Source organism: Chanodichthys erythropterus, chromosome 16, assembly GCF_024489055.1.
Source record: "Chanodichthys erythropterus isolate Z2021 chromosome 16, ASM2448905v1, whole genome shotgun sequence".
Classification (NCBI taxonomy): Eukaryota; Metazoa; Chordata; class Actinopteri; order Cypriniformes; family Xenocyprididae; genus Chanodichthys; species Chanodichthys erythropterus.
In genome coordinates, this window is record NC_090236.1 from 21,030,797 (window position 1) to 21,042,992 (window position 12,196).

Here is a 12,196-nt window from a genome sequence, read left to right on the forward strand (position 1 = left end):
TATCAAAATGTGCATGTATCAACCACCTGGTTCCATTCTGACATGCAACATCCACTTTTCAATACCCAATCCCAATGTACAAAATCACATTCTGTCCGATTACATTTTTTCTTGATGAATATCCTGCCCTGAATATGTCAATTACATAAATAAAATGAGATGTGAATGCTGTTTTATGCTGACTTCAATTAATTGCTTGTGGAAAATCAGTGTCTTCAACTATTATCAAATAACCATTAAACTGTCAGAGGAAAACTGAATTTTTCAACAAATTCATTCTCAACAATTTGTTTTGAACAACAGACATATACAGGGATCTTGGTTATGGTTAAGATAAGGGCATCTTCAATAACTACAAGTATTAAATAAATGTATGTGTCGCTGAAAGCAAACAGAGTAGATAAAGTACCTGAAGTCCTTTCATTTTCTGTGCCTTGGTGTGAGGTCTCGCTGGACTCTGGCTTGGCTAAATCGCCACTAGCATCTGCACCAATTTCTAGAGGAGGGGGAAAAAGTCAATAGAGTGTCTCGACTTATGTTATGTAATACAAACTGCTCCAAGCACTAGTGGAAATAATTACAGGACTGGAAAAACAACTCAACAGGATAGAAAAGTGCAGGGGAAAGTGTGAAAGCAGGCACATATGGCATGTGTGTTGTTCAGAAAACACTGCGCTCAAGAGAATACAATGGCTTTGAGCAGTACACAAGTACTGACGGTAATCTTCGCCTCCTCCTATTAGGACAATTTATCCAGTGTCTCCATATACACATGCTGTATGTTTGATTTGTGGTTCTGACTACACTATTGAATGCTTTATTGTCCTCTTATACAGTCTATAACATCGCACTCTTCTATTCAATGTATGCTTGGAACAAAAAATTTCCACCTCAAGCACTTTAATTCATTGATTCTGAGGGCCTTATCAGATAAAATCACCTCTTATCTCCACTCGGAACAGATAACCAGCCATTACAGAAAGCACGCAATCACAAAAGACTAAATGACTATCGTCCGAAGCGGCTGACATCAGCTGAGCACCATCTGAAGTAATTAGAGGGCAGATTTCTTTCTAATCAGAAGAGAAAAAATAGATCATGATTCTGATCTGGACCTATGACTGATATAATAGAGAGAAGATACGGACCTACAATAATGACTCGTGCTTTCGGTTATTCAGCACATCTTTTAATTACGGGAAGAAGTGATACATGCTACTTATGTGCTGTTATGTCAGATGAAGTCACTTCTGGGTAATAGAAGACATTAAAAGGAAAAAAGACTGTTATAAACCCAATTCATTATGAGACACAGCTGTGGAAGCACACTCATAGTCAATGTCAAGATGTGGACTAAGTTAAAGGCCATACCATACAGGTTATTGATCGATTTTAGAACTGTTTTAATTTATTGGCATCAGACATTATTGGATATTTAATTGCTCATACACATTTCCTCTATTTTTACATTTAGATTACTTTTAACTAGGGCTGGGCGATATGTTGCATGCGATTGTCATGCGCATTTCATCAGTAAAGCCGGTTCCCTGATTACCGCTAAAGCACCATCACCTGCTTTCAAATGGAGCGGCATTTGATAGAGCCGTAGATCACTGACAAGCTACGCAATATCGCGTTCATTATCGAAGATTAATCGCCTTTGATAATGAACGTGATATTGCGTAGTGTGCATTCATCTATCAATACCTTTAAATTAATCTTTAAAAAACATAAAAAAAACTTAAATGTTAAATGTAAGCTTTAGTAAATCTCAGAATGAATATCCATTTGAACATCCTTGATTTTTCCATATTTATACTGATTTCAGTATTTTCCGACCTGAAAAGTATGGCCCACATGAATAGCATAAGTCGGAGAAAATTTTTTTTATTGGTGGCTGGTAGCTGAATGATGATTGAAATTACGAAACGGAATTAAACAATTTCTAAATAAATTGCTTCTAACAGTGCTGCAAGAGTTCACAGTGCTATCTGCGGGACACTAAGTTAGTCAGGGCTTAAAGCGCCAAAATCAACGTTGAAACGATTACTCGCCACTTGCCTAGTAACTTTATGAATTTTGACCATACATGGTTGTGAGAATGTGATCTGGTTTAGTGCGATCATCAAATTGCAAAGGCTGTGATGTACAGTAATTATATAAATATATGGTCTGACGTGCATGTTTCAGAATAAAGCACAGCACTGTTCACTTTAGGTTTTCGTTTTTTGTTTTTAACTGCTGCCTGATAAATTTAATTTTTAGTGTTGTATTTTGAATTTATTTAGATTTATAACATTTATCAGTTATTGGCCATAACATGAAAAAAAAAAAACAGTGTTATTTTAGTATTATTTATATAGTTTTATAGTTTTTTATTAATATTTTGAATGACCTTTTTTAAATTTCTTTTTATTTATTTATTGTAATTGAATTGTGCTTCTGTCATTTTTTATTAGTTTTTGATTTTAAAACATTACTATTTAGGGTTAGTTTATTTTTGCTCCAGTTTTCTTTTTAACCCAGTTTAAGTTTTTATTTATTTTCAATTAGTAATTTTAGTGCTTCAGCTAAAAAAAATTAGAAGTACTGTCTTCTAATATCTAATAAAGTCATCTAATATTTATTCTAATATGTTTTTAAAAGCTTTTGTTTTATTTAACGATAATAGACCTGATTTGTATTGACCAAAAATTTAATAAATTTTTTATAATTTTAATATTAACACCAATATTGCAATTCTGGTTGATAAGTAGTTTTTGTAAAGATAATAAATGGTAGTTTTGGACTGAGAAGGAAGTTTTGAGTTGTGAAAGATACAGTATGTTTTCATAAACCACTTGAACTCTTTGGTCTCCACTCCACATCTGATCACCTGCTGAGTCTCAGAGCCATTTAAATTGTGGAGTCGCCATGGTAACCTCTGGTTCAAGGTCACGTCAAAAGACCTATGGTCCGATAAGCACATATTCTGCTCTTATAAGTCTCCCATTCATAATCCATTAGGCACATATGGGGACTTTCTCTGATGGGTGAACACTGCTTGATCATGACATGTAACATAATTTAATGTTACATTAGAGAGAGAGAGAGAGAGAGAGAGAGAGAGAGAGAGAGAGAGAGAGAGAGAGAGAGAGAGAGAGAGTAAAAGCTAGAGAGAATGACCAGCCACACTGGACCAAGAGTCATTAGGCATCATCTACAGAGGTGAACAAGGTTAACTCTCTGCTGTAAACAAGCCTCTCTAAAATCGATGTGAGGGTCAAAGATCAATAAGCAAAAATGTTGAAAAGCTAGTTGCGCCACAGATATCATTTTCATCCAACTGTCATCCACACCACCACCTGTTGCCACGTAACTAATTTCAAAATACTAAAAAAAAACCAAAACAAAAAAAAAAAACCTAATTGTAGTTTCATACTACAAGTATACAAGTTTTGGAGACTACATAAAGTATGAATGGGCGATAAATTGATATTTATCAAAAAAAACAAATAACAAAAAAAAACACAATATCGATTATAAACATTTGATAAAAGATATTGTCAAGTACACTCTGACACAAACCGGAAAAATAAAAGTTTGGTTTAGCTTGAAGAAATTATAACAGAAATACATTACTATTGTACAGTAAAATTTTCTCAAAGACAAAGTACTACCACTAATAATAATAATAATAAATGTAATGTTCAAATAAACTGTATTATTTTTAAGAAATATCAAAGCCAAGATATGTTATTCATGTTTTAATTCATATAGTATACAAGTTCTGTTGTGCAACACTGTGTTTGACAAAAATAAAATTAAATGATTTGTTGTAAATTAACTGTTATTACATTTTTACAAGACTGATTAAAATCTTAAAGTTTTATGGGTTAATTTCATTAGACACCATTTCTGATGTTGTTCATTTTACATGAACTGCAATGTAAGTAGTGTGTACTGCATGTGAAGTTTAAGAGAAAAAGAAGAAGATCCAAGTACTTCAATAGCATGGCAAAACTGGGACCCTTCCTCCTGATTAGTTATCTATTGGTGCATCTCAATCAATTAGAATGTTGTGGAAAAGTTAATTTATTTCAGTAATTCAACTCAAATTGTGGAACTCGTGTATTAAATAAATTCAATACACACAGACTGAAGTACTTTAAGTCTTTGGTTCTTTTAACTGTGATTATTTTGGCTCACATTTAACAAAAACCCACCAATTCATTATCTCAATAAATTAGAATACTTCAAAAAAGGATATTTTAAACAGAAATGTCAGGCTTCTGAAAAGTATGTTCATTTCTATGCACTCAATACTTGGTTGGGCCTCTTTTTGCATGAATTGCAGCATCAAATTGGGGTGGCACTGCTCAGGTGTAATGGAAGCCCAGGTTGCTTTGATAGCGGCCTTCAGGGCATCTGCATTGTTGGGTGTGGTGTCTCTCATCTTCCTCTTGACAATACCCCATAGATTCTCTATGGGGTTTGGGTCAGGCGAGTTTGCTGGCCAATCAAGCACAGTAACACCATGGTCATTGAACCAACTTTTGGTACCTTTGGCAGTGTGGGCAGGTTCCAAATCCTGCTGGAAAATGAAATCAGCATCTCCATAAAGCTTGTCAGCAGAAGGAAGCATGAAGTTCTCTAAAATTTCCTGGTAGATGGCTGTGTTGACTCTGGACTTCAGAAAACACAGTGGACCAACACCAGCAGATGACATGGCAGCCCAAATCATCACTGACTGTGGAAACTTCACACAGAACTTCAAGCAACATGGTTTCTGTGCCTCTCCGCTCTTCCTCCAGACTCTGGGACCTTGATTTCTAAATGAAATGCAAAATTGACTTTCATATGAAAAGAGGACTTTGGACCACTGAGCAACAGTCCAGTTCTTTTCCTCCTTAGCCCAGGTTAGACATTTCTGACGTTGTCTTTGGTTCAGAAGTTGCTTTGTACGTGGAATGTGACAGTTGTAGTCCATTTCCTGAAGACGTCTGTGTGCGGTGCCTCTTGATGCACTGGCTCCAGCTTCAGTCCACTCCTTTTGAAGCTCTCCTAAGTTCTTAAATCGGCTTCGCCTGACAGTCTTCTCAAGCCTGCGGTCATTCCTTTCACTTGTACACCTTTTCCTACCACACTTTTTCCTTCCAGTCAACTTTCCATGAATATGCTTTGGCAAAGCACTCTGTGAACAGCCAGCTCTTTCAGCAATGACCCTCTGTGGCTTACCCTCATTGTAGAGGGTCTTGATGATTGTCTTCTGGACAACTGTCAAGTCAGCAGACTTCCCCATGACTGCTGTTGGGATAACTGACCTAAACCCAGTAATTATACCCTATGAATGGTAATTTAATAGATCTTGAAATTAAATATTCTAATAATTTGAGATACTGATTTTTTGACTTTGATGAGCAGCAAGCTGTAATCATCAAAATGAAAACAAAAAAGTCTGGAAATATTTTACTTTATGTCTAATGAATTTAGAATTTTAGAGTTTTACTTTTTGAATTACTTTTTCATGATATTCTAATTTACTGAGATGCACCTGTAGATGTATTGGTAAACATCTGCCACTAGCCCTTTTCCTGGCACTGAGGCTGATACTGCAGCTCTAACCCAAATAATGCATGAAAGGGACCTGCAGGGGCACGGGGTGAAATCCAACTTGAGTTTGGACCAAATCTTTCTGCTTTATACCACATCTTGCCTGAATTATTTTTTCACTGTTGAACTTTTTTCATTGTACAGCTACATACAGCGTAATGCAAGCACACGTGTTCAGGCCGCCCTTTGGCACCCTAAATAACCATGAACCCAGCGTGGGATGAGGTCAGATCTCTCACCTCTGCACCTAGAGATTTGCACCAGGATGAAAAATGCTGTAAAAGGCCTGTGGGCAGCTGCTCCCCTAAAGGTTGAGGAATTGAATTACTGACACTTTGCTGAGCATTTGTACAGTGACAGCGGGGTGTTAATGTACCGCACACCAAAAGCTGGTTGAACGCAAAGCTGTGATGGAATATTACACATGAAGGAGATTGGCAGGAAAGTAAAACTTCCTGCAGATCTGTAAAGTGAGACGGTCTTCAGTCTTCAGGTGGAAAATTGAATTGCGTTCCAAGGAAGACATACTGGTTTGGAACAACATAAGTGAAGTAATGACAGGACTGTAATTTTTAATGCAATAATGATCTATTTCAATCAATCATATAGCCTTTATCCAGATATATGAAAGCACATAAGCAGAAAACATCACACAAGCAACACTTTCATAGAGTCTTAGCCTTCCCCAGGCAAAGTAGGCCCAGGCAAGTTTCAAATACCCCTTTCCTCAAGACCAGTCCAAACTAATCCAGACAGATCTGAGGCATGTGGGCCTATGGGATGCTTTGGCCTACTCTTCCACTTCAGCAACTTCTGGCCTGAAGGACCGGGGTGCTTCACAGAGCAACCTCTGTCCTCATGTTTCAAAGACTCCAGGCTGAACTCACAGTTACTGGACCACTGAGAAAGCAAGTAAACGGTAAAGACACCAAAGACAAAACCAAGCCAAGAGGACTCTAAAATCAAATAAAAACTAAAAGATTAAAATCCAAAACCCACAAAAAAAGCCAATAAAAAGGCTTTACAAAAATTATTAACTTTAATGATTCATGCTAAGGTTAAAAACTAGATTTGTCGGGCCATGCAAAAAGAGGTAATAAAGCAACCAATCTATAAATTTAAACTACATTCTCAGGGGAAAAAAATGGTACAAATGCTCTCATTGGTGCAATATCCTATAAAACGGTATTCAAATGTACCATTTAGGCACTAAATGTTATCGATTTGACTGAGAACGGGGGTCAGGAACCTTTTATGACCAAAGAGCCATTTTTTTTCTTCATTTTTGGTTAATACATTTTTCCAAAAGAGCCACAGTAAAAAAATAATATATTATTTATATTAAAATTTATTTATATAAAAAAAAAAAAATATCTTCAACAACATTTCAATAATAGTAAATTTATTAGGTCTATAGACGACAACAACAACTGCAACAAACAATAAATAAGTTTGCATATGGAATTAATTGTGCAGGGCTTTCACTGTGAGGTTGAGTTACCAACTGAGGAACATAAATCCTCTTCCTGTGTGTGTGTGTACAGTTTCCTGTGATGGTTAGGTTTAGGGTTAGGGGTAGGGTAGGGGGATAGAAAGTACGGTTTGTACAGTATAAAATGCATTGCGGCCTATGGAAAGTCCCCACAATTCACAAAAACAAACATGTGTGTGTGTGTGTTTGTGTGTGTGTGTGTGTGTGTGTGTGTGTGTGTGTGTGTGTGTGTGTGTGTGTGTGTGTGTGTGTGTGTGTGTGTGTGTGTGTGTGTGTGTGTGTGTGTGTGTGAGTGAGTGAGTGAGTGAGTGAGTGAGTGAGTGAGTGAGTGAGTGAGTGAGTGAGTGAGTGAGTGAGTGAGTGAGTGAGTGAAGAACATAGCACAGTGTTTACATCGACTGTGTTTACGTGAATACTCAACAACTTGGCATTTTGAAATATTTCTATGTGTAATTTACCATTTAGGCGCGCAACTGAAGACAAAGAGGTAACAAAAGTTTGAGTTTAGCTTGAAGTGAGAATTAAGGAATAGGGGGTGGGGTGAATCAAATCTCTCTCAACAAATGCTGTAAACATTCCCCCTGTATGTTGACAGCATTAGTTGAGAGAGATTTGTTTCCTTGAAAAAAATTAACATGTAAGCCCTAACTGTACCTGATATTTAGCCAAATGAGCTATCGGTGGTCAGCTGGTATTATTATTAAAGGTTCAAATTAACAACTCATTCTTATACAATTGATATAATGTGGTTTTTATAATAATGTTATAATATTTCTTAATGATAGAGTAAACATAATAAATATGTATTATAGTGCATATATTTAGCCAAATGCTCCCCCCTAGAGTTAATTTTTCTAGCAACTAACATACTATATGGTCATTGAATGGCTTTACGTGACATTGTTCACAGATCTCGTGTCTTTTTGTGGTTGAAATACTCACTGAATGATTTTGATGTTCATTCATGTGTATTTGGTGCTATAACTAGTAATATAGAGGATGACAGATCTGTTCACATGCTGTTTGAACTGACTGATCAATCAAGCCATGCAACAAAACGTAGTAAAACTGTCAGAATTTGAAAGCTGAGACTGTTTCATATCAAAAGTAACCTGCTCTGTCTTGACTGTCGGCGCATTGTCAGTGTCTTCTTTACTCCACTATGTTTTTACATTGCGTGAGAAAATAGATGTGTGGCGTGAAAACAGTGTCAATTACTTGAGTCTCACACTGAATGTGTGAGAGTTGGCAGACCTAGGCTACTATGTTTGTCCTTGTTTCGTTCAGAGCGCGCACACAGAAAGCATCCTGTCAATAGCAGATACAGTTCTCTTTTGCGGCTTATGGCGCTTTTAATATTTATTTTTAATGTCAAGCACATTCTGCTGTTTACTTTCTCTTTCATTCATGTTTCTTTATTAATAACTTCAAACAGCATCATCAACTGAAAGCCGTCCAAAATTTCATAAATACAACACATTTATAGGACATTAAAAGGTCTCTGTGGCAAAAACAAAAGTACCTGGTAAATTGTTTTGAAATGTCTCTTGGCACTTGGTTGGCTCCAGTCACTTTTTTATATATTTTTAAAGTTTAGCTGCTGTTCTAAAAAATGTTTTCGCCATTACCACAGATAAGCTACATAGTTGCTTGAATCTGAGTGCAGGAGCGCAAGGTTACCACAGAAACGTAAGCGGTTTGCCATTGATTGCGGTCGTGACACTCTCAAACAGCATTGAACAAGCACTTTGGAATATATTATTATTATAAACTTTTAATTTACTTTGGTAGGCTTTTTCTGCAGAAATAAGTACCTGGATTTTGCCGTGTTCGCACTGCAGGAACTAGGACTGATTTTAGGAACTAAATTAGCTCCTACTTCAGAGTAGGGTCTAAACCAGCACTATAGGAGCTACCAGTGACATAGCTGTATGTCGATTGGCTGAAACGCATGCAAAACACCGGCACCCGCCATTTTTATAAAAAGCAGAGTACACACACAGTTTATAGCTTTTATATTTACTCCACAAACTAACTCTACAAACATGGAAAACAATGACAGATGGACCTCTCGAGTTAAGGAGAAAATCCAAAGCAACTTTGAGGGGACCAAGTGAAACATGATTATGTATTTCTGCTTAGCTAGTGACATTGGACATCAACCATGGCAAACGCTAATACTTTTTCATATACTGTCATTTTCTTTGTATAACAGCTTCTAATAACATATTAGACAAGCTGTAAACTAATGAAGACGGAGAATGTGAACGCTGTGTGCTCAGGCTCTGGCATTCTCTGCAACCAGGAAAACAGCCATAGGGGAACTATAGTTCTCGGGGAACCACCCTGGTGGCTAGTTCCTATAACTAAGTTCCTAGAACTAACCGGTGTGACTGATGAATTTTGCAACATGACACAGTTATTGAACTGTACCAACACTGAACTGTCTTATTAGAGTTGCTTTACAACACAATTGATCTCTTATTTGATGAAGTTTGCATCATTGATTCTGTTATTAATGCTGAGGAGCTCATTTGAAATAATCTGTATTGTATATATGATGATTTGACTTGACTTGAATACTTCAGGTCAGGGGTGTGCAATCCTGCTTCTGGATGGCCGCTTTCCAGCAAAGTTTATCTCTAGTGTCAATTAAACACACCTGAACCAGCTAATCAATGCCTTTAGGAATACTAGAAACCTTCAGGCAAGTGTGTTGTAGGTAAACTACAGGAAAGTGGCAAGGAGGAGAACGATCCAATGATAATCTTGCTAGCCTTACCAATACTCATTACATTCAGACATTAAAGTTGGTCTCACCTGTCATTTGCTTTTCATCCATTTGCTTCTCTTCATTCAGCATCTCACTGACAGGCTGATGAGGTTCTACATCTTGAACTTTGGCAGGCTCTGAATCGTTGTTTGATGGAACTAGCTGTGCGTCTTCTTCATTGTCCACATGTGATTGAGTCTCCGCCTCTATTCCTCCTGCATCTGTCCGCACAGGATCTGATTCAAAGCTGGCGTTTCTACAGATGGAACATAAGTGATCTTCTTTGGGCTGGGCATGTGCATGACCTTCACCTGGTTGCTCACACTCTGGCTGGAACCACCTGAATAAAAAGAGGGAGCCAATGAGTCACCTTTTTGCTGCATCCAAAATCAGGACATTTTTGGATCCGTTTAAAGCACGGATGTCCAATCCTACTCCTGGAGGGCCACTGTCCTGCAGAGTTTAGCTCCAACCCCAATTAAGCACACAAGAACCAGCTATTAAACTTCAGGGCAGGTGTGTTGAGGCAAGTTAAAGCGATAATCTTCAAGACAGTGGCCCTCCAGGAGCAGGCTTAAAGGAATTTTGAGCTATCCTGTTCCAGAATACAGATCTTTTACGGAAATGTACCTTTTGCACTGATTGCAAGAAAGCAGGTCTTTGTGGACATCGGCATCTGCGTCGCTGGGACATGAGCAGGGGAGGGTGGTGTCCTGTTGATCGCCACAGTTTTGGCACAGTAGGCTGTTGTGGTGCCATTGTTCACTGCTCCGGGTGCCACACTCAACACACATCCGGCAGTTCTACAAAGCACGCAGCTACGATTAGCTATACTGCATTAAAGAAATGGGACATATTTTGTCATGACAACAATAAAGTCTACCAGTGCCGCCCATACCTTACACCTCCAGCCGTTGGTGGGGATAGAGTCCATAGCCGGCTGCAAGCAGAAAGTGTGATAGCCTTTGTCGCACATATCGCACACTAGCATTTTAGTGTCTTCTCCAGGCTCCCTGAAAAATTTAAGGACACAGTCATTTCTGTGCAACTAATTCCACTAGTGTATCATTTTTTAAAATAATACATCTCCATGTCTGTATCTACATTAAAGGGATAGTTCACCAAAAAATGACGTTTATCTGCTTACCCCCAGGGCATCCAAGATGTAGGTTAGGGCTATGCGATATATCGCATGCGATTGTCACGCGCATTTCATCAGTAAAGCCGGTTCCCTGATTACCACTAAATCGCCATCACCTGCTTTCAAATGGAGCGGCATTTTAATAGACAGAGCCGTAGTTCACTGACAAGCTACGCAATATCGAGTTCATTATCGAAGGCGATTCATCTGCGATAATGAACGCGATATTGCATAGCTTATCAGTGATCTACGGCTCTGTTTATTAAATGGTGCTCCATTTGAAAGCAGGTGATGGTGATTTAGCAGTAATCAGGTGTAGGTGACCTTTGTTACTTCAGTAGAACACAAATGATGATTTTTAACTCCAACCATTGCGATCTGTCAGTCATATAATGCATTGAAACGGTAACACCATCTATGAGAATAAAAAAAAACATGCATAGACAAATCCAAATTAAACCCTGCGGCTTGTGACGACACATTGATGTCCTAAGACACGAAACGATCGGTTTGTGAGAGAAACTGAACAGTATTTATATAATTTTTTACCTCTAATACACCACTATGTCCAACTGCCTTAAGCATCCGGTGTATGAGGTCTGAATGCACTCTGATGCTGGAAGTGATCTCTTGCGCTCATTGACATATACGCGTATCACTTCCCAGCATCAGAGCGTGTTTTCAGACCTCACACACCAGATACTCAAGGAAGTTGGACATAGTGGTGTATTAGAGGTAAAAAATTATATATAAACTGTTCGGTTTCTCGCACAAACGATCATTTCGTGTCTTAGGACATCAATGTGTCGTCACGAGCAGCAGGGTTTAATATGGATTTGTCTATGCATGTTTTTTTATTCTCATACATGGTGTTACGGTTGCAATGCATTATATGACTGACAGACTGCAACGGTTGGAGTTAAAAATCATCATTTGTGTTCTACTTAAGAAACAAAGTCACCTACATCTTGGATGTCCTTGGGGTAAGCAGATAAACATAACATTTTCATTTTTGGCTGAACTATCCCTTTAAAGAGTTAGTTCTCCCAAAAATGAAAATTGTGTCATGTCGTTCCACACCTGTAAGACCTTCGTTCATCTTCAGAACACAAATTGAGATATTTTTGATGAAAGCCACGAGGTATCGGACTCCTCGTTATACAGAAATTTAACCACCACTTTCAAGTTCCAGAAAGGT

At 37.9% G+C, this 12,196-nt stretch overlaps 1 protein-coding gene across 2 annotated transcripts in view; it reads right to left on the reverse strand.

Annotated features, from left to right (window-relative positions):
• The window catches only part of kmt2cb (lysine (K)-specific methyltransferase 2Cb), a 124,769-nt gene that overhangs the window by 59,059 nt on the left and 53,514 nt on the right, over positions 1–12,196 (reverse strand). For both annotated transcript variants that reach the window (XM_067363962.1, XM_067363961.1), the window contains exons 10-13: positions 10,756–10,870; positions 10,488–10,660; positions 9,905–10,197; positions 410–496 (exon numbers count right to left, since the gene is read on the reverse strand). In XM_067363962.1, coding sequence (XP_067220063.1) covers positions 410–496; positions 9,905–10,197; positions 10,488–10,660; positions 10,756–10,870 — 668 coding nt within the window. The remainder of the gene's footprint in view (positions 1–409; positions 497–9,904; positions 10,198–10,487; positions 10,661–10,755; positions 10,871–12,196) is intronic.